This window comes from Rhipicephalus microplus, chromosome X (genome assembly GCF_043290135.1).
Source record: "Rhipicephalus microplus isolate Deutch F79 chromosome X, USDA_Rmic, whole genome shotgun sequence".
NCBI lineage: Eukaryota > Metazoa > Arthropoda > Arachnida > Ixodida > Ixodidae > Rhipicephalus > Rhipicephalus microplus.
In genome coordinates, this window is record NC_134710.1 from 319514369 (window position 1) to 319537857 (window position 23489).

At 48.3% G+C, this 23489-nt stretch overlaps 1 protein-coding gene across 1 annotated transcript in view; it reads right to left on the reverse strand.

Annotated features, from left to right (window-relative positions):
- Positions 1-16276: 16276 nt before the first annotated feature.
- Positions 16277-23489, reverse strand: part of LOC119161290 (glyoxalase domain-containing protein 4) — a 40305-nt gene continuing 33092 nt past the window's right edge. Inside the window, exon 2 of the mRNA XM_037413685.2 lies at positions 16277-16876. Within this exon, the coding sequence (XP_037269582.1) occupies positions 16342-16876 (535 nt within the window). The 3' untranslated portion in view covers positions 16277-16341. The remainder of the gene's footprint in view (positions 16877-23489) is intronic.

Consider the following 23489-nt stretch of genomic DNA (forward strand, 5'->3'; position numbering starts at 1 on the left):
GATTAGCATTCTTAAGGAAGAAAACGCTAGATTGAGAAACGCAGGCAAGAACAGTAAATACTTAACACAAATAGCCGAGGTTCCGGAGGAAACAATTGATAGTGGTGTAGAGGCGACTGTGCACCCCCAAAACGAAAGACTATAGGCGTAGATTCAGACTGCAGTGAAAGAAGAACGTACAGGCGAGAGAGTCAGACAAAACTGGCGCAGGAAGAGGTAGAACTACGAGTGGAGCAAGATCAGAAAGCACTTGAAAAGAACATGGAGGACATGTTCGTTCAGATAACTAAATTGATGCAGCAGCAGCTCGCCACAATGCAACAGCAGATACAGCAACAGTTAGACACCATGCAACAGGCGTAGGTGACCTTGAAGCGAAATTATCGGTGGCAGTCAGTCTACCGAGCAGAGGTTCGCAAGCAAGCAGTTGCAGGCCTATTAAAACGACTACAAAACCTTACAGCAGGCCTGTGGTAACAGAGACGAGCGAGATCACAGGAAAGCCGTAATACCACTATGGATACTCACAGCACGTATTCAATCTGGCAATGAAATTGCAGGGGTGATACTAGGAAACCATATCATTTGCAGCGATACCTGATCAACAAAGAAAATTCGGATATTTTATTATTACAAGAAACTAACGGAAAGGCAAAATTGTCGGGCTACAGGCCTTACAGTGGCGTCACGGGAGAGAGATTGGCTGTTACCACGCTGGTCACACGAAATCTTACGGTCGTCCAGCACAATACAGAAATTACCGAAATTGTACACACTTTAATAAAATCACACTGAATCGGAAGGTCGCTAGCAGCCTGTTCGTCCTCAATCTTTACAGCAGTCTGCGACGCAAACAAAGATTTGGCACTCTGATTCGAAAAACGATCCCAATCGCTAACAAACAAGCGGTCGTAATTGCCGTGTACTTTAACGCTCAACACACCACGTGGGGCTACAAATTAGAAAATGTCAAGGGTAGGAACGTGTGGCTCGACGCGCAGCAAGAGGGGCTGACCCTCGTTACCGACCCCTCCTTGCCAACGCGAAGAGGTAACAGCGTTAGCGTAGACACCACACCGGACTTAACCTTCACGAAAAACATTGTCGAATCACAGTGGATGAACACGCAGCAAGATCTGGGTTGTGATCATTTCATAATAGAGATTAAAGTCAGAGCAGGACCAGGCAAGGCTACAGGCAACCAGATTAAATTGGTCGAGTGGGACAAATTCAGAAGAATGAGAGAGTTGAGAAAATCGGAGGAATCAATTACGGATATTGGTGCATGGACCGACTCGCTTAAGCGGGACATTGACGCGGCGATGCAATTAGTCCCGCCTGAGGCATAACTTGAAATCTTAGACAGCAGACTCTTATATGTGGGAGGCCAAACGCAGTTTGCTGGCAAGATGGAAAAGGCAGAGGCACAACAGACCACTTAGGAAAGCGATCGCAAAGCTCAATAGGGACAATGAAAGTAACGCGCAGCAGCTATGCAAGCAACAGTGGGAGAGTACCTGCAGTAGCATGGAGAACCAACTAGGGTTCGCAAAGACGTGGAACTTACTTAGGTACCTGCTAGATTCGGATGAGACGAAGACTACTCACAGACAGAACATCAACAGAACCATACATGCGTATGAAGGCTCCGAGCAGGACATATTACGGGAGATTACGGAATGGTACATCCCCGGTCGCAAGTGCATCCTGATTACGGAGGTGCAGTCAATGAAGTCCTAGACAGACCGATCTACGAGTCAGAGATCAGGGCAGTATTACAAAAAACTTAAAACCACACCAGCACCCGGGCCCAACAGTGTTAGGAACAAAACGCTCAGGAATCTAGACAATAAATCGATAAAAACACTTACGGTGTTTATCCATGCATGCTGGGAAAAAGAAAAGGTGCCAGAACAATGGAAGACTGCTCACATCGTGCTGATACCGAAGCTGAGTAAAGGACTGCAGCTAGAGAACCCCCGACCGATCTCGCTGACTTCATACTTGGGAAAGGTAATGGAACACGTGGTTCTTACCAGGCTGACCAACTACCTCGAGGACCGCGGCTTGCTTCCCCACACGATGTTAGGGTTTAGGCGAAACCTCTCCACGCAGGACGTGATGCTACAGATAAAGCACCAAGTAATAGCCCTACGAGCTCCACCAAGGCCATACTTGGTCTTGTTGCGGTTCGGAAGGAAGGTCGCTGCTGATGGCATCCCACCGCTGCCAACCAGTTGTTACGCGTCGCGGCGACCGCAGTCTGCGGGTAGCGGGGCCGATCGCCGTCGCTCCGTCGAGCCAAGGACTAGGGGAGAGCTTTGAGCAAATTTAACGGATTTATTTACATCTTTACAGTGAGTTGTCGAGATGACAGAAGAGAAGAGAAGAACGTTGGGCGAGGCACTCCACGCCCTTTTTGTTGACCCCCGTTCCCTAGGTCCCTAGGTTGGGGATCACTATATAAAACAATGCGGACCAATGGTGATGTGGCAGTTCCTCTCAATGAAGTACCGCCCATCATGTCTGTTCATAGAGGCACAACACAGGCCTGCACATACACACACACCCTTGCCACTAGTCGCAGCGCTGCCGTAGAACAGGGAGGGGGAGAGCGGAAGACGCACGGGCGCCTCGACTCCATTGGTGTCGGCCTCGGGCTGCGTTCCCACGAGGAGATCTTAGCGCGGCCTTTTGAGAGGTGCCGGGTTCGTGGAATTCTCTGGGGAGAGCCCTTTGACCAGCGCCGTCGTCTTCTGCCGGTTAACGCGCTAACGATGCGTGGCTGGCCCAGGCGGGAGATAGAGTGGCGGCTCCAAAACCCTCTTTGGCGACATTCCACCCCGTTGGCGCCGCTGTCAATCAGTGGGCGCCGTCTCGTGGGGCCGGCCTCTGTTGCTTCCTCCGTCCAGCCGTGGCGAGACTGTCCTTTTGACACTAATCCGGCGTGGCAAATGACCCGCTGGGTCAAGGCATAGCTTGATCGCTACAGCTCCTCCGCCGACGGGAAGATCTCGGACGTCGGGTAGTATCAGCTGCTCGATGGGAGAGATCACAGTAACCGCAGTCTCCCAACACCATTGAAACCACTAAGACCAACCGCTAGAACCAGCAAGCGCTGGCAATGAGTTTTCGGCAACCAGGCCGGTCTTTCAAATGTGCCACAATGCACCTACGCTTTTTTTAAGTGGCAACCACACTAATACTCTTGCTCATAGCTAAAAATTTCGATTACTCCAAATACCCCTTAAAATCATTACGGAAAAACGCCCCTCAACTAAACACAAATGTAATCTTAGGTGCAATACTTATCAAAAGCACCCCACAACACTTGCACTGGTTTATGCTAAAACCGTGCGCCAATTGTTTTCAATTTTCATAGCGCGTAACGACTACACCGTGACGCCAAACTTAATCATTTTACGAAATCATCTGGTCTATGTTAATATCTTCTTCCTTAAATGCCAATTCAAGCCACATCCACATGACAGTAAAGGCATGCGATATTACACTAAACCTTTGAAACACTAAAAAATATAACAATTTTTTAAATTTTTACCTTCTCGGTATATTTGTACTAATGATTAAATCACTTTTACTAACCTTCATCCTTTAGCTCAGCGGTTTTTCTTTAAAAAAATTAACACCGAACCTTGTAACCTACAAACTTTAAAAGACTTGAATACGCATCTTGACGTACCACTGAGTAACAATATTTAACACGCCTGTGCAAAAGTTACTCGAACTGACCGTTTCCCCTTTCTCAACTAGATTCTTTTGAATCGCACCCGATGGGGTCGTGGTCCCGGTAGTTTTCGAGCATGCCAGAAGCTACAAAATGCCCCAACTCTAAGCAGTGCACTGTGCCGTCACACCTCATTTTCCACTTCGGCCTGTTCCCCTAAGGAATTTGAAAGGGACTTGAGGAGCAGGGGTGAAATCCGTGCCGTTTTTCTTTTGTGTTCTCCCCTACGCGCTTTTTAGCCACTCTGCGCTTTCGACTTTGACCCACCGGGCAAGGCCGCTTTCCCGAAGTCGTCGAACGCAACCGCGCTTTTCGTTGGGGTAACACCTCGTTTCTCCCCTCTACACCTGTCTCGCCGCTGGTGCCTCCATGGACGCCACCAGGGACGTTACCTGAAACAGAATAATGGCCTACCCTTTCGTCTTTCTCGGGACAGAGTGGGACCTGCCTTAGGCTTAGGCGGGGCCGAACGCTTCCGCTTCTTTCTTTTTCGGCGATGTTTGCTTGCCTCTTTTCTCTCGATGCCATCATCATGTCGCGTCGTGACCTCAGGAGTTGGGAAGCTCGTTGGAGCTGGTGCTAGGTCTTGCCTCCCGCTAACGCTTTTCGAACTCTGCGTCACGACGGACTGTCGGGCCAAATTATCTTTGTCAACGCTGATGAAACCATTACCTGGGCCCTCTCCGATGGCATCGCTGCACTCCTGAAGCATCGCGTTCTCTCTCTGATTAGCCACTGTGCTAACCCTATCTGCATGTGACGATCTCTAGACGTACTCTCGAGGCATGAGGATGGTTTCCAGCTCCTTACTGAGCCCACTATGGCTGCTGGCACACACCTCATCCCCGCGAGGACCGTCTTTCGATACTGTCTCTACCTCGAGACCGGCCAAGACCTCGTTCTCTACATGCTCTACATTGATGCATTCGAGAATATGCGGGTCCTTTTCTAGCGCGATCTCTGGTTCTTGCGCTTCCTGACGCGCCTCGCTTTCAGGCTCCCGTCTTTCAGCTCCGCACTTTCTTTCAGACTCTTGCCTGAGCTGCTCTTCTTTTCTACAGACAGAAGTTCCGAATAACCTGAGCATTTCTGCCTTAACTACCTCGTAGTTGTTCGCGTCCTGCTCACTGAGTCTCGCAACAGCTTCATCTGCCTCGCAAGGCAGAACCGTTAGTAGCCTTTGACACCATGTGTCTCGCTCAAATGACAGTTCCTCGCACTTCCGCTCAAATATTCTAAAGTATAAGCCAATATCTCCTGAATCTGTATATGGCTGCATGTACCTAGACATCCAGTACTCGGCCTTCAAGTTGCGATAAGATACCACTTGCTGGGGACTACTGCCTGACCTCTTTCTCAACTCGAGTTCTCGCTTGCGGATAGCAATCTCGTGCTCCAGTCTTTCTATTTCACGCTCGCTTTCTAAGCGGCGTTTCTCTCTCTCGCACTCACGCTTTTTCTCGCGCTCCTGTTCCTCACGCCTTTCCTGACGCTCCTGTTCCTCACGCCTTTCCTGACGCTCCTGTTCCTGTTGCTTTTGAATCTCGTTCCACTTTTCTTTAATTTCTTCACTGGTCAGATTTAAGCCCTCGATAGTGCCAACAATTGCGTGTTTCTTCATCCCCGTATCTACTTCTGCTCCCAGCTCCTCCCCCAGAATCAGTAGCTGATTCTTCAACAAACGCTTCCAATCCATGACAGAGAACTAGTGTGGTGCAGCTCACTCTCTACCCAGAAGTTCTGTAAATAACTGCTTCTGTGGTAGCCTCTACAAGCGAAAAGATTGCACTTCTATCTTATCAGCCTGGCAATCAAAAAACCAAAGCCAGCACTCACCAGTCCACAGCTGCCAGTCTCCATGATCTCGGCGTGTTGTTCATTCTCCGTCCTCCAGGCTCACATCCAACCGCTTGCCATCCAGTTGTGGTGGTTCGGAAGGAAGGACGCTAATGATGGCATCCCATCGCTGCCAACCAGTTGTTGCGGTTCGGAAGGAAGGTCGCTGCTGATGGCATCCCACCGCTGCCAACCAGTTGTTACGCGTCGCGGCGACCGCAGTCTGCGGGTAGCGGGGCCGATCGCCCTCGCTCCGTCGAGCCAAGGACTAGGGGAGAGCTTTGAGCAAACTTAACGGATTTATTTACATCTTTACAGTGAGTTGTCTAGATGACAGAAGAGAAGAAAAGAACGTTGGGCGAGGCACTCCACGCCCTTTTTGTTGACCCCCGTTCCCTAAGTCCCTAGGTTGGGGATCACTATATAAAACAATGCGGACCAATGGTGATGTGGCAGTTCCTCTCAATGAAGTACCGCCCATCATGTCTGTTCATAGAGGCACAACACAGGCCTGCACATACACACACACCCTTGTCACTAGTCGCAGCGCTGCCGTAGAACAGGGAGGGGGAGAGCGGAAGACGCACGGGCGCCTCGACTCCTTTGGTGTCGGCCTCGGGCTGCGTTCCCACGAGATCTTAGCGCGGCCTTTTGAGAGGTGCCGGGTTCGTGGAATTCTCTGGGGAGAGCCCTTTGACCAGCGCCGTCGTCTTCTGCCGGTTAACGCGCTAACGATGCGTGGCTGGCCCAGGCGGGAGATAGAGTGGCGGCTCCAAAACCCTCTTTGGCGACATTCCACCCCGTTGGCGCCGCTGTCAATCAGTGGGCGCCGTCTCGTGGGGCCGGCCTCTGTTGCTTCCTCCGTCCAGCCGTGGCGAGACTGTCCTTTTGACACTAATCCGGCGTGGCAAATGACCCGCTGGGTCAAGGCATAGCTTGATCGCTACAGTCTGGACCTGAATAAGGCCCTTGATAACGTAACGCACGCAACCGTACTGACCGAAATGCAGGAACTAGATCTCGGCGAATGAACGTACAACTACGTTCGAGATTTTCTCACGAATAGAAAAGCCAAGCTTACTTTCGGGTCGCTTAGTTCCGAGGAAATAGAATTGGGTAGCGCCGGTACAACGTAGGGATCGGTGATATCACCCATGCTTTTCAACATAGCTCTCGTGGGGTTGCCAGCCAAGCTACAAGAAATCGAAGGGTTCCATCACAGCCTTTACACCGACGACATTACGTTCTGGGTTACGGAGGGCTGCGACGGGCACATAGAACAGACGTTGCAACGTGCGATCGAGACTGTTGAGCGATACTTCCAGAACCCTGGCTTGAGCTGCTATGCGGAAAAATCCGAACTTTGAGTATACAAACCCAGTTGAAGGGGCCGCAAGCTGAACGGTGAGGTAAATGATGATCCTGGTAGAGACATACGTCTAACGACATGCGATGGGCGACCTGTGCCTAGGGCGGATAATTACGTGTTCTCGGCTTACACATTGCAGTGAATAGCCACAATGGGGAGATAATCAGGAGACTAGAAGGCGCAGTTGCTCAGACCATCCGACTACTAAAACGCACAGGAAACCGACACAGCGGGATGAAAAAAGGCAATATGACAAGGCTAGTTCAAGCCTTCGTAATGAGCCGAATAACGTACGTTGCATACTACTTCAAGTGGCAGGTAGCGAAAAAGACAAAGATGGATGGAAGGCGTACAAATAGGCGATAGGGCTACCGATGAACACGAGCACGAGTGAATTACTCAATATGGGTCTCCACAACACGCTGGAGGAATTGATATAGGCACAGACCATAGCGCAGTACGAGCGCCTTTCCAAAAGCACAACGGGTAGACACATACTGGAGAGTTTATGAATTAGATATCACGCCTAACACGGTGTCAAATTCTACGTACTGTGCAACGTAAGAGATAGGCTGGTCATCTTTCCTTTGCCGAAGAACATGCACTCCGAATACCACAGGGGTAGACGGGAAAAGAAAGCACAGGGCATACAGAAAAAGTATGGAAAATGTAAAGAGGCAGTGTTCGTGGATGCGACCAGGTATGCGCGCAGGCGCGGCCGCTGTATTAGATCACCAGAATGTTTGCAAGACTAGCGTCACGGTACGCACGGAGTACGTGGAGACAGAGGAAGTGGCTATAGCGTGCTCGCAGTGGCCACCACCTCGGCCGATCGGGGTTATCAGCGACTTCAGCAGTCCGCAACTTCGCCAACGGCCGCGTCTCTCCCGAGGCGTTACGAATTTTACTTGTGGGCAAAATTGAAAATAGACATGTTTACGTATTATGGGCCCGCACTTCCTCGCTCGCCGGCAACGAGGGGGTGCACGAGTCCGAGCCGCCACCATCACCACCGCCACCCCGGCCGCGACGTCGAAATGGGAGTGGGAGGACCGCCTCATCAGTTTTAAAGATATTATCCAGAATTACAAATTGGCCAGGTGCGAATTTCCGCCACAACACCAAAAACTGAACAAAGGCAGGTGGTCACGTGGCGACAGCTGCAGAACAAGATGTTTCCAAACCCGGTCACCTTGAATCTCTGTTACCCAGAGCTTTATGCGTCGCACTGCAAGTTTTGCGAAGCCAGGGCAACCCTGGAACACATGCTATGGGATTTTAGCAGAGGTGGGGCTCCAGACGGGGACGCATGCTGCAGCCTCGAACCGAACGCGCTGGGAGAGTGCTCTGCTCAGCCATGCCCTCGAAGACCAACTCCGACGCGCGGGACCTTCAATCGTGAATAGGAGGCGTTAACCACTGAGCCACGGAGGAGCACCTCCATCAACGTTCGAACAGAAAGCTTTTTATATCTACCACTTACCGCTGTTGACGGGCATCTCGGGGGGAACTACCATGGCCTCCGAGATGGCAGGCGAGTGGTGGGTTTGTCTCCGGCCGTCCCAATCGCACGGAGAGAGTGTGTTTCGAGAGGTGGGCATGTCTCGCTCTTTTCTCCGCACCAAGGCTCTTCGTGTGGTCAAAAAGGCTGCCGCGCTGTTGGCCAAGCTGGCATGTGGCGAGAAAAATGGTTTTGCACTTTTATATAACTTCGTGCTCATTTGGGAATGTGGAGCTAAGGTGTATGATAGGTGAAGTCAATGATTTGGCGTATATATTCTCATAATTGTGCTGTAGATTTGCGCCGTCCATATTAGAGCGCTTATAGTTGCGATGCCACTGCAAGAGATCCGGATGGGCTGGAACCTTACTATACTTCGAAGTTTGCAGGCTGTATAGTTTCAGTTTATTGAGCGTAATTGGGTGTGGGGTTACATATAGGGAGAGGTATACAGAAATAGGTCCCTTGGTGTAAACAGTGCAACGGGGCTCCTTAGAGAGGGCACTGAAAAATAAAAAAAATGACAGCTTAATCAACAAGCGAAGTCATAAGAGTGCCATGCTATACGCTCATGGGTTGTACTCAATTAAAAGGGTTGCTTTTTTCTTTCCTTTCATGGAACCAGTGCTCATTTTCATTATAACGCTCTTTAAAAAAGTTTCCCGTCGAGCCGCAGAAGCAGGATATAGTGAACAGGGTGCAGCTGTTCGCCATACGTCTAGCCTGAACGTCCCCAGTTCTGCTACGACCACGGGCTGATTACAGGTACGCTTTGATCATTTATGGTCATCCATTCGCAGTGTGAATTTTTACGGTGTTCAATGGATACATTCGGCAATGTAAGAACGAACATCGATATGCTTTGGTTGTTCAAGAAGTACGTAACAAGCGTTCAGAGTTTGATATACCTGGTATGAAACACTGTGGTGTTACATAGCACTGACAATTTGCACTTGTTATTTCTTTAGTAGTCTACCTTGGCGAATACTTAGTTTTCATTAGAAAGACGCCGTTATCCTACATGTCCGACCATCTGATGTGGATGCAGCCGAGAGTACTGATATTACTATTGTGCAACCAAAACATGAAGCTCAGATCATGAAAGAAGAGGCGATCACAACTCGAGTACTTTCGCTGCTAAAACGTGGGAAATGAATGTAGGTTGGCTAATCGAAGCCTTCTACAATAGTTCAGCAAAATTACTTCTCATGTACTTTAATTACTTCAATGACATGAACAGGGCACTCAGTTATCTAGAGTGTAATTGCACTTCGGTCGACCACCTCATAAATATTCGTACGCGATATAACAGTAAAATTATGAGACATTACAGGAAAGCAATAATATTCAACGACGTTATAACTAGCCCAGTTTTTCCCTACAGAAGTCTCTAGAAAGGAAGAATGCTAGAATGCCTCTATATTTTTCAAATCGAGGTATTTAGCACCGAGCCAAAATTAACCGTAATGAAAAAAAGTAATACAGCCACAGACGAATTGATACCTCCTTAAAATTGCTTATCAGGAAAATGGTGCAGTTGCCATGGTTTTCATCGTAAGTTTGGCGAAAATAAATGCAGCCACAAAAAGGTTTATTCAGTTCAGCCAGAAGATTCTGGCGGTGCTTCTTGCTTGTACGCGAAAAAAAAAAAAAAACATGCGCACGCTGGAATCCGATGCGCTCTGCTGTCTTCGGTGGTGTCCGCCGCCGCCCCAATCCGCGCCCTCTCGCGGTAGCCGGGCGCTGGGATACTCGTTCATTTTGCTGGGGAGCGCGGTGATTGCGACGGCCGTAGAGAAACACGCCGTGCATCCGCCATCTTGGAGGCCATGGAACTACTATCGTGTTTTCAGCATTACCAGCGAGATAGCACAATGAGTGCGCGTTGCCAGATTGTCACGACGCGGCGGCGCGCGCTCTCATCTCTCACGCGTACTTTGCTAGAGTGTACTAGAAGTGTAACTTTGCCCCGCGGAGACGGGACGCTCTCGCGAGCGCTCGCTTATCTCGTGGTGGGGACATTCGTACACTTAGGGCTTTCACCCGAACGATTCTGTTGTAGTTACCAGGCGCACAATGGTCACTGCACTCGTAGCACAGGCTCGGTTTGCGACAAGGGCGCGCTTTTCATTCACAGCGAAGTAACAACTGAGATGCTTTTATTCGCGTTCATCTGTACCTGTGAGTGCATTATGCGCATCATTTGTGCGTGAGAAACGCGGGGCACGTTTCGATATGCTTTCTATTCTACGCTTGACCTTCCAATTTGTTGCTATCACGTTCATTGGTTCACCTTTGCGGCAAAGCTGTGGCTTTTTTCATATATGCATGGATATACCCCATCATATGTGGTCATATATTCCTATAAAATTCATCGTTTGAAAATTATGGTAGGGTAGACACAGGCGCACGACACAATTTCACACAGTCCAGCAAATCTTCGGAAGTCCGGATCCGTTAAACAAACACTCGCGTTCAGAAGTCCTGGCCTTTCCGGAATAAGGCCGAGAGTCTTAACAATACTACGCACATTAGCTGCTACTTCTCGAAAAGCAGACCTTGTCGAGCGAGGTCTGCTGAATCGTGCGGCTCATCCACAATGAACAAAGGCCCAATAACATAATTAAATCGTATGGCGCATTATCGTTGATGGTCTTTTTGAACGGTAAGAACTCAACAACATGAGCTGCAATTGGAATTTTTTATTGTTCTCTTAAGAGTGTCCCTCATACGGTCCATCTAAGTAATGGAGAGCTATGTATATACATCATTTACCACTGGCTGTGGCATGTAGTATGTTTGGACAAGCCACCCAAGCTTTCCCTAAAGATTGGCATGTCCGATGGATTGATAGATGTAGGTGCGGGTTCACTGAAGCACATACAGTTGGATGAAAGGGGCATTCCAAAATGTCTCTCACTCAACTTTCGCACTGAAGCAACAGTAAATATTGCTCACATTAAGTCCAGGACTATTCGGGAAATTGCTGGTCATGTCGTGTCTGTGCATTCGGTTCCCATTGGCATGCGCACCGCCATTATCACTTTAGACGGCAAGCTCAAATCGCTACCCCAGATGAGTAGTGGTGACGCTTGCGCCGTTAAAACATCGTATGGATTCGTTGTCGATCGCAACAGTGTACGTCTCACCAGAGACCTTGTAGACTGACGCCATGAACTTCTTGCTGCACAACTTCCGTGCGGTGTGCCTACAAGATGTGCCGGTGATAGTCAACGAAGATTTAAACGCTAATGTTTTTCGACGTGAAAACCAGTGGCTTGTCGCGTTTCTCGATGCTGAACTTGGACTTCGCCTCCTGCAGGACGTCACGCAGTCAATTCACAAGAACACCTGTTTATATATTGTCCATAATTTATTATTGCCAATTCAAGCACATTCGGCCGAGTTCACCACATTTTGTATATTTCCTAAATCTCCTAGCCTTACTTCGTATAACAGCCTGATACGTTGCTATCGCATTTATTCTTTCAACCTTTGCCGAAACTGTTACTTTTATTGCGATAGCAGTTATATGAACACTCTCGGCTGGATTTTGCTGCCGGCGTCGCCGTCACTCACCGTGTATGTATGCATATCTATATATATGAAAATACACGAAAAAAAGCCAGAAAAACACTCCGGCGTGCGGAATCGAACGTGGGACCTCTACGTCATAAAAGTGAGGCGTTAACCACTGAGCCACCACAGAGCACGTCCTTCACCGCTTAAACGGCAAGCTGTTTATATCTACCCCTTACCGTTGCTCACGAGCATCTCGGGGGGGGGGGGGGATTTGTGTTTTCAGCATTACCAGCAAGATAGCGCAATGAATGCGCGTCGCCACATCACGCGGCGCCATCCACTGTAATCACCTGTGCGTACTTTGCCTGGCTTAGAGAAGGGGAGCGACGCTCCCTCACGCACCCTTATCTCCTGGTGGCAAGGATCGTACGTCTTCGCTGGCCTCGGGTTTTACCTGGAACGATTCTGCTGTAGTTACCGGGCGCACAAAGGTCACTGCAATCATTTCAGTCCCCGTTTGCAAAAAGCGTGCGCTTTTCAGACACAGCGAAGTAGCAAATGAGACGCTTATTCGCGTGCATTCATACCTGTGAGTACGTTTCGTGCATCATTTGTGCGTGAAAAACGCTGGGAACGTTACGATCTGCTTTCTATTCTGCACGTGACCTTTCAATTTGTTGCTATCACGTTCATTGCTTCGCCTTTGCGGCAAAGCTGTGACTTTTTTTTTGTTGGTGAAACCTTGATGCCCTTTTTTTTATTAAAAGACAGTATTTTTTGTTTTTAAATTGAAGTTTACTCACTCACTGCATTATGAAATCCCCTCCTCGTTTGATTAGATCGATAGATAAGCCGTCTTCTCCTGTCGCTTTTTTGGGGGGCATACGTCTCATTTCTTTTCTAGCCTTACCTGACATTACACACGGAACTTCACTTTCTTTCTCTGCTTTGAGTTCCCTTGAGGATGGATGACTCATCTGTGAACTGTACAGTTCCGAGTAGTTTGGTCATCCCTCTGTAAAGCGTCCTTTTAGCTATTTTTATGCTGCTTCTTTTTGTTTTTTTTTTCACTGCCATTTTAGTGTGACTTAATTGATTGTATAATGACATGCTTTGTTTTGACTGATGTCTCCTCTAGTTGCTCCTTTGAAGAAGCCAAGGCCATTAGTCGAAACGTTGGCTCCTGCAGCACCCTATGCTCAAAGATTTTTCATTCCTTCATGCTAACATTTTCCCCCTCTACACTATTTTGATTGCGTAACGCCGAACAGCTGGACCAGCTTAACTGAGCTATCGAGCCCTAATTGTACAGAGACCACCCGCCAGAATGCCCTTACTTTTAGGCAACCCCGCGCCTTGCTGCGAGTAGCGTATGCTGGAGGTCCCCGAATGACCACGAATGTTAATGGAACAGGGCAGCGTGCCACGATTACTTTGAGCTAATAGACTTGCAGAAGCCACGCAAAAAGACCAATTTTTCTGAAGTGTCATCAGATCATATCAGAGACACTAAATTTAACGTGAGGTGGTATGTGCTATACCAGCGCTTTGATTATGTGGCCTGGCTTACTAGGGTACTCTGGATTAATCTTGACCACACGCACACACACGTATGTAGAACTCCTAAATCAACATCGGTGTTCTTGATTCTTCGCCCTCTGTCGGTCGAAACACGGCCGCCGTAGCCGGCATAGAACCAGCGTCATTTAGCTGAGCAGCACCACTCACTTGCTGGACTACGTATATACCACGCGTCTAGTCCAGATGTGTCGGAATAAGCTTCTACTTGGAAGTTCGCGAAACGGTGTCGCGTATCTCTTGAGAGCACCGCTCTCTCGTAATGGAATATTAATGCGATAGCGTTAAAGAGCTTGCGTCGCAGAAAACCAGCCGCCGGCGTTTGCCCCATTAGTCGTGAGCGAAAAATCGTCTGTGCATCAGTGACTGAAAAATCAAGTTACCGAGACAGCCACGGGAGGCCCCTACTTGTCCACGCGCGCGCGCGTGATCACACTGAGAAAGCCACGCATTCGAAGAAAAAAAAATTGCTCAAGGTCACGAGGTGCAGTAGTTTTTTTGCCCTGCCAACCCTCCCTGCTTAGCTTCCAGCGCTTTCGTCGGGGCGAGTGAAGAGATAAGGCAATTGCAGCATGTGACAAACCTTTGTAACTACACTCGCACTGAACGGATTCTTAAAATCTGCGGCGTTGAATTTGTGAGGCAATAAGCTCTTTTAGTGAATTCATTCCTTGGTTACTTGAAAAAGTGCTTAAGGGCCCTTTTAGCGCATTTTGTTCGGCAGGTGTCACGACGAAAACGAACCCATTCGGTGATAATAGCACGCGCTGATCCAATTTACTTTGTACGTGTTTGTGAGCGTGCGTGTGTATGTAACAAAACGTATGAATAAGTATGCACTTAGCAGTTGAAGGATGCACTAGGAATTGGATTTCGCTATAGCGTTGAACTCTTAAAGGCTAAGCTTAAGGGTCCCGCAATTTTTAAACTTCCGTTCTTTTGTTCTACGTTGCCCATCTCTGCCCGAGTGCTCAGTGCGGATGTAATGATTTGATTGATTTGTGGGATTTGACGTCCCAAAAACCACCATTTGATTATGAAAGACGCCGTAGTGGAGGACTCCGGAAATGTTGACCACCTGTGGTTCTTTAACGTGCACCCAAATCTGAGTACACGGGCCTACAACATTTCCGCCTCCATCGGAAATGCAGCCACCACAGCCGGGATTTGGTCCCGCGACCTGCGGGTCAGCAGCCGAGTACCTTATCCACTAGACCACCATGGCGGGGCACTCAGTGCGGATGTACATATCGTTGGAACTGTATCTGCGATATGCTTATCCGTGGGTATATATAAAATTGGGGCATCAGCCCCGCCCCCTCCGATGATATTCAATTTTGTACGTGCCTCCTGTGAAAAGGTCTCAGTGCGTCATACTGGTTTTGACTCGCTAAGCGCGGCACTCTATTCTACTTAAAAGCATAGCATAACACGAAAATCTAGCCGCTGAATTTCCTTCTCCCTTCGAACTGATTGTGGCTGGGTGTATAAGCAAGTGCTGTTTGGTTGAGTTAATTCAATATCACGGGAGTGACGTACTGCTTGGTCGACGGCGAAGATCTGTTGTACGCCGCCATATATTTCCTGTACACTCCGCAGAGAGCTGGAAGTGGACATGTGCGTCGCGGTGGCGAATGCGCAACCAGGTAATATGAACAAATAACTGACGCAAGTTTTGACTAGCCACTTGAAAATATGGAAACTTACAACCACAGACTTTGATATGGTGTGAATCGAATAGTCTCTCAAATACGATTAGAAGATTCACTAATCAAAATGGTTGAATATTTGTTTTTGTCTCGTACACAAGGAGTCCAGTCACAAATTAAGTTTCAAGGGCGAAGCAATACTTTTTTGCAGACTAGTTGGTTCATACTTGAAAAAATTGAATTGCTGCACAAACTTGAAGAAAAAAACGAGAGAGACACGCGCTCTTTCCTGTCTCTCTTGTTTTTTTCTTCAAATTTGTGCAGCAATTCAATTTTTTCAAGGGCGACAAAGCGAGATGTATTAGCATAAGCTGCCCCCCCCCCCCTCCCTTGCGAGCACGCCTATGGGTATAATTCGAATGATTCCGCTACACTCTATATTGTCTCGTGGGGTATACATAGCGACACATGTATGCAGTTCCTGCACGGAGAGTTACCTTCTGCCAAGTAATTTAGCCATTGATGACTCCCTTTTAAAATGGGAACTTGTTTACACTTATTCATACTCAATGTCAGCATTTCACCAAAACTATGTGCGATGCTGCGGTATAACACTTTTCTCCAGCAGCGAATGATGCACCGAGATGAGCACTTAGTGAAGAGTTCTTTGTTATTTACAAATTTTCACAGTTATTCGGATGTCCGATTGCCGACGGTAGACTACATGCTCGTGTTAATAGTGATTCTACATTTATCAACGAAATCAAACACATTACGCGCAAATTTTGAGTTCATCGTTACTTTGAAATGACGCGACATTCGCGCTATTTTGCTATATAGGTGTTCGCGAGATATTCACATTAGACCCTCATATATAAGCCCCCCTTTTCATTATGCATGCCCCGTCGGATTTTTTGGGTTTGTTTGTTTGTTCGCTCAGAAACATGCAATGGCAACTTGTGGTCGTTCTATGCCATCAGCGTTGTCCAGTGGTTGACGTCACAACGATCGCTTCAATAGCCATGTGTCCACGGTGCCACAGCCATCAGATCAGTAACGAGACGAAACTCCCCGAATAAGTAGAAAACATTTTTTTTCCCTTCACCACACGTGCCTTTCCCGCAGTGGACAGGCAGCTGACTCAGGCGGCCGGTTTCTCGCCGCCTTGGACGTCCCTGTACCACTCGGCGCTTTTGTCCTCGTCGATAGCTTTCTGCAGCAGGCGCTCGGCCTCGGGGTCGACGGCAGACAGATGCCGGAATGACTCGGCGTCCACAAAGCAGATCTCGTGGCCGTCAGGGTCGGCCAGTATGACTACGCTGACCGTAGCCTTGCCGGGCGTGTCCAGGCGCGTGAGCGGTGTCAGCACCTTGTGATCACCTGCCCGCGCCCGTTTCTCGATGTCTGGCAACTCGGACGCGGAGCACTCGAAGGCCACCCGGCCGTACGCCTTGGCCCGATCAATGGGCTCCTTGCTGAGCACGAAGCGCAGCCGGCATTGTGCCTCGCCGTACGACAGAGTGGCCGTCTTCTCGGTGCGCTCGTGAACGGCCATGCCCAGCAGGTCATGCCAATAGGCCACAGTACTCGCTATATTCGACGATGCCAGCACGACTTCCTCCACCGGGTCAAGACGCTTCATGTCATCGGGCTTGACGCGCCGCTTTATTACGAACCTGCAAGTACGGTGTAAACACATACGTGTTTTGTTAAATTCGCCTTGCAAGACACGCAACACTCTTAGCATAAAGCACAATTGACATAAGTTGCCAGGAAAATAAAGGGCGGAAAAGCTTCAATCAAATAGATAATACGAATCATCTGAAAAACAGTGTTGTCAGCCGGTCACGAGTTACACACATGTAGGAAATGATTCGATGATTCACATGTAGTGTTTAACGTCCAAAAACCGCCATATGATTATGAGAGACGCCATTGTGGAGGGCTCCGGAAATTTCGACCATCTGGGGTTATTCAACGTGCACCCAAATCTGAACACACAGGCCTACAGCATTTTCGCCTCCACCGAAAATGTAGATGCCGCAGCCGGGATTCGATCCCGCGAGCTGCGTGTCAGCAGCCGAGTACCTTAGCCACTAAACCATCGTGGCGGGGCACATAAGCAGGGAACACGTCAGAAAACAGTACACTATTACACGCTCTAAAAACGGTAACACTGCGGCTAAGGGTGACAAACTATTCAGGACGTTACTATAGCACAAGAGAACTACTGACTACTTTTGCATAGTCACCCATTTATGCTACAAGTGAAACTCGGATGCAACGAAGATGAATGAGTGCACTTTTTTTGTTTCGTTAAATAAGGAAGTTTGTAAAATGAAAGAAGGCGCTGTCCTTCCAAAACTTGACATTTCCAAAGTATGCCGGCATTTGAATGCCGCCGAACCATTTTATTTACCACACCAACACACGCCTGCGCGTCTGAGAAGTCCGCAGCCGGAGTTTCCCATATCCGGGCGGTGCAGGCGAAACTGATGGTCACGTGAACCCATGACAAGCGGATGACGTGAATAGAAATATGCTACGAATTCCCAGCAGTCATAGGCGTGAGCACAGAAAAGGGCGGGGGCGTCTCTAATCATCTCAAGGCCTTGCAGGTGTGTGACGATATAGTGGCAGTCAAGTACCACGTCTGCTGTATTCCACAGCTAATCACTTCCCATTTTCACTCCCACAAAGCCGGGGAGTGAAGGCAGGCTGTGGTGGGAAGCAGCACGTCGTCGCTTTTCCAATATTTGCACAGACTGCGCAGCACAGCAGCCTGTTCTCTTTGCACTGCGACCAAAAGGGGCGACACGGCGACGAAGACTTCGTTCTCCCTCCCTAATGAACGAAGAACCCCGTGCACTCCCACGGATGTAGTGATCATGAACAGCAAGAAAGTTCCGAGAAGAGGATGAGTGCCATCTGTCGCGTAAACCCTAAAATAACGAAAGCAACTACCATGCGCCTCTGGAACAGGGACAAGAAACCACCGCCGCCCCTAGCGCCAGCTCGTACGCAAAGGCGATACCGACTGTTAATTAAGGCCGCTGTTCGTTGCATGGGCGAGGCGTTCAGTCCAAAACTCGATCGAACGAAAGCCAATTTTACGATTTTCTCGATCTAACGAAGAAATTTCCATTTCCCGGCAGGTGCCCATAGGGTTTAATGTTGTCATAAACTAGAATTTATGAAGCTTCCATGACACTGAGCCCCGCCGCGGTGGTCTAGCGGCTGAGGTACTCGGCTGCATTTCCGAAGGAGGCGGAAATGCTGTATAGGCCCGTGTGCTCAGATTTGGGTGCACATTAAAGAACCCCAGGTGGTTAAAATTTCTGGAGCCCTCCACTATGGCGTCTCTCATAATTATATGGTGGTTTTGGAACGTTAAACCCCACATATAGATCAATCAATCATCCATGACACTGAGATAGATTCAGTGCTATGACTCAGTGCCAGGACTACACTCTGCTTGAACCATCGACTGTTACCGAGGGTCTTTTACCTATTTCTGTCTATGCCTCTGGCTGCTTATATTATACACACACGCCCACGCAGTGTTTCACGTAACAAAATCCAAGGTTTTTAAAATAGCGTGGTTCACCAACTACGTATGGTTCGCCGTCATCTGGCGCTCGTTCAGGTACGGTAATATGCTTACTTAAGATCAATTAGGCTTAATTTTTAATATTCACTTCAGGGCCAAGTTCGTTACGCTGCACGGGGCACACCAAAACGACCGACAAAATGTTTTGCAGCAACGCATACACGGAGCGTGGTGATCTTTTAATGCGTTTAAGGAAAGCCCACGAAGCATAACATAGAAGGCCGTCAACCCATCGCTTATCAGGGACGACGGCGTTTTCTAGCCGTCTGCCGCCGTCAAAAATGTTGACGCGCAGAGCCACGGCCGCTCATTGCGCCCCGGCTACACACGTGTGCACGCCTCATTAGGCCGACCACGTAGTTTTGGTTTCAAAGCACTCTACGTAGCCGGAGAAAAGGTGAGAACGCGCCAAACGGAAGCTACAGATAAACTAGTTCATCGTAGACGCCGTAGACACTGTAGCATAACGTATGTGCATACGTGCAAGCTATTGGTGGCCGCCGACATTGATCGTGTCCTCTGTAAAGGCATTGAGCCGGGCAGCTGGTTCAAAAGCCCCAGATGAACGTTTTCGCGCTGATAGCATGCACTGCCGCGCTGCGTTTCTCCCATATCAGGCACTCAACGCCAGTTCGTTCAGTCAGATCATTGGCAGGCATACGAATACGGAGCCCTGATGGCGTGCTCGGTCATGAAGGGTCAGACTCGCGCATGCGCAGCACCTGCTTGAGCCTATTGTCCACCAGACAGAGGGGCCACAGACTTGAGAAATTATTGGATCATCTGGGTTTCCTTTTTGTGCCTATGTTGAATTGCGTTTTCTTATGAGGAGCCTAGTTTTAAACACACACACACACACACACACACACACACACACACACACACACACACACACACACACACACACACACACACACACACACACACACACACACACACACACACACACACACACACACACACACACACACACACACACACACACACACACACACACACACGCACACACACACACACAACACGGTTGTCTAAAGGGAAACTACAGAGAAATGATTTTTCACGTATTAGTAATGTACAATTGCAGTCCCGAAAACACTACGTCGCAAGACGACGCTGAGTAAGGGAAAAAAGAAAATAGGAGTGGAGACGCCACCTTGAGATTCACGCACCAAACACCATGACACCACAGATTTTGACGGCGTATACTGGGTTCTACGCAATTTCTAGCCGGCAAAAAAGAAGTACATTGTCACCTGCGGGTGCGATAGACCTAACATACGCAGATTCAGAAAATTTCATCGAGCCCATGTCGCGAAAAATAAGAAAAATACATCAAACTAGTGACGTCACATGCGGAAATTTCGACACGAAATTAAAAAAATAAAACTTCAACTTTATTTTTTTCGCTAATAATGAACTTATGATCGTGAAACTTGTGACATTAGCGTTCTCAGCGTACAGTTTATCGATCTAAACCAACTCATTGTTTCACCTTGGTGTCCCTTTAGTTTGCTACTGAGAGTGCAGTCGATCGTGCTCCAACATTTTTTTGTGAATGCGCCCGTGTCATCGAGTCATCCCAAGCCTGCATTGCAAGTTAAATTGCAGATGGTTCGATACATTCGGTATTCAAGAGTAAATGTTGAATTTGGCACTTACGCTATACCTGAAACATTTGCATTAGGTACACTCTTGATTCGAACAGCTTTGAGGGCGGAGGGGGGGAGAGGTGCTTTGGGTATACGCGTTGCTTTCGAAAGTGCTTAGAACACAGCTCTCGGGAACTATTTGTTGATACCGCACATAAGAAGATCGCATTTTATGCTTCCTTTTCCTAAGCAATTAAGCGCTTGAAAAATCGTACGTTCGATGCTCTGTTTATGCAATGCAGACTCCCATTAGCATCGCTCCTTGGAACGGACCTGTCCACAAACTCTCATTTTATGTCTGCCGTCGTCTGTTTTGCATTGTCCTCTCGGCACAAAATGATAGCAACGCTACGGGGTCACATTCGAAACGAACTGCAAGGCGGCCATGTTGGTTGTTCTTGGTCACGATCAAGTTGTCCACGAGGCACGTCCGCTACTTAAGTCAATCTGGCTCACTTCGATTAGAAAAGGTCCAGCATATAGTTTTTTTATTCAAATATACAAAACTACTTTTTAGCATCCCTGCCGGGAGTCCATCAATATTATTTAGAAATGTTTTTGTTAATGAAAAAAAAAACGTAGGTATGCTTCACAATTCCTTGTCTTTGGGTTTCTGGATTACGAATAATAATAATAATAATAATAATAATAATAATAATAATAATAATAATAATAATAATAATAATAATAATAATAATAATAATAATAATAATGTGTTACTATCATTACTATTGTTATTCGGGGTCTTGATTCCCAAAATCACGATATTGTGTGAGACGCCTTAGTAGCAGGCTTCGGAAATCTAGACCGTCTGGTGTTCTTAAACGTTTATTGACAATATACGCGGATCTCTGGCGTTTCGCTTTTATCGAAACGCGCTTCAGGATTAGGGCCAACTTGAAAATGAACTCCTTATATACCCCTCTCATTACTAGCAGACCACGCGCACACTTGATTTCATATTGAGTCGGGATTCGATCCCGCGACCTGCGGGTCAGCAGCCGAGTACCTTAGCCACTACACCACAAGCACGCGCTTCAGCACGTGGCGTGTAGACTCGGCGCCTTCTCTCCATGAATGGAGAGGGCAAGCGGCTACGCGAAGCTGCCCTCCTCTCTCTTATTAGAGATTAATAGGGAGAGGGCACGACGCAGCCTCCAAGCCACACGCTGCAAGGCGTGCGTGGTGAGGTCAGGGGGATTCGCTCGCAGGATTTCAAGCTGGACGGTTGTGCCCTCGCGATCTCCGACTTCAGCGTAGCTCCCGCCGACTGGGTCGCCCTCCGCGGTCTCCTGATGCCGTGTAGCTCTCGCATTGTGGCACCCCGCCCTTGGACTGCTTCGACCAGATCCCCACTTTCCTATCTCCTTCTTTTTCCTCTCGTTGGCTGTCTTCTTCTGCTTCTACTTTCCTTCTATTCTTTTATCCCTCCTTCCCCCCACCCCTATAAGGCACTGCGCCGTGTCGCCTGAAGGCAGACAGAAATTAGGTGCCTTTTTCCTCTTCATTGTAACCACTACCACCACCAGGTCAGGCTTTATTTTAGGGCGCGCTGTGTCTTGCCGCGCTAACGCTTTGCCTGCTTTTTTTTTTTTTGCTCACTTTCTGTAATGATACACTCGGTGAAGCTCCTAGATAACGCAAGACAGCCGTTAAAAACACGAGAAAAAAAAAAGACCTTAAAGCACCGCCCACACGGGACTTGCAGCGTCACTTGACGGATTCGGGCACGTGCCCCGCCCCCTTAACTCGAAAGTCTGCCGGGAAACAACATCCCAACTACGCCGTTGCACGCTTACACGAGCCGGTTTTTAAGGTCAGCTGGATTGAAGTCGCCTGTTTACAAGTGGAGGCTGATTAACCCTGTTCCATGGGGGGCCTGCCAAGTAAACACGTCTGCATCAATTCTTTCTTCAACTTTGACCCCTGTGCGATCTTCTCCGCGGTTTGTTTATGTCCTCTTGTCAACTTTTCAGTGCCGCGCTTGTATTAAAATGAATGTTAAAGCTAAAGTGGATGCTTGGACGAGTTGGTGTGCATGATTGGTAGCATTTCCTTGCTACATGGGGCTCATTAAAAACAAATGTGACGAGATCACAACATAATTATATCTCGGAATTTATAATGGTCCCGACGTCCATTGGTATTTTTCTGCCCCAAAGAGGATAGCTAGGTTGCGTAGGGCCGTCAACCTCGGCATCCACGATAATCGAGCAAGCCCAACCAATTCATTGGAAAATGTTGGTTCCTTGCGCTGAAGGTCTTGTGGTATATTCCCTACTCCTGTCCTGCGGCAAGTCATCGACCAAACGGGTCGTTGTTTGAATGAGTGGCTAAAGAAGCGTGCGCTTCTGCATTTCTTCCGCGGCATCTGACCCCCTCGGCATTCATTGCAGAGGCCGTGTTTGCGTTCCCGTCTTCCAGCGTTGTGCTGCGGTCAAATGCCGCCAGGACTAGCTGATACGCGAAATCCACCACGCTTCAGAAATGGCTAGGCTACACAGCGCGCTCGTCAGCAGGCCTTTTATCGCTTTATCGGACGAAAATTGCCTTTCCTCAGCACGTTGGTGAGCGTGATGGTCATGGCGTACGTGGGATGAATTTGAATGTTTTTATTATTGCATTGCTTTTATCGTTTTTTTTGTACATATCTGGGGTTGTGAAAAATAAACATAGCTGTAGGTCAGTGCCATTGGCTGTGTCCATCCTTTACCGGTCATGCGCCCTTATTTTGCCGGCCGACGCGATCAGGGATGATAGTGATTATTTTGACTTGGTGGTTTTGGGTGTTATTTCCAAAGAACACCAAGACAAGGGTAATGGAGTTTCCATGATGTTATCAGCTGCAAAGTGCCTGTAGCGTCGCTGTAAGGGAGCAAAAGAATTGTCACTACAATGTGTATGTGTGTAAAGTGAATTGGTGGAACAAAACCAACTTACGGTATGCGGACGACATTACATTAGTAGCAGGAAACATACAAGACTTATGAATGCTCATTCTGAAAGTGAAATAAGAAAGCGAGATTAAGG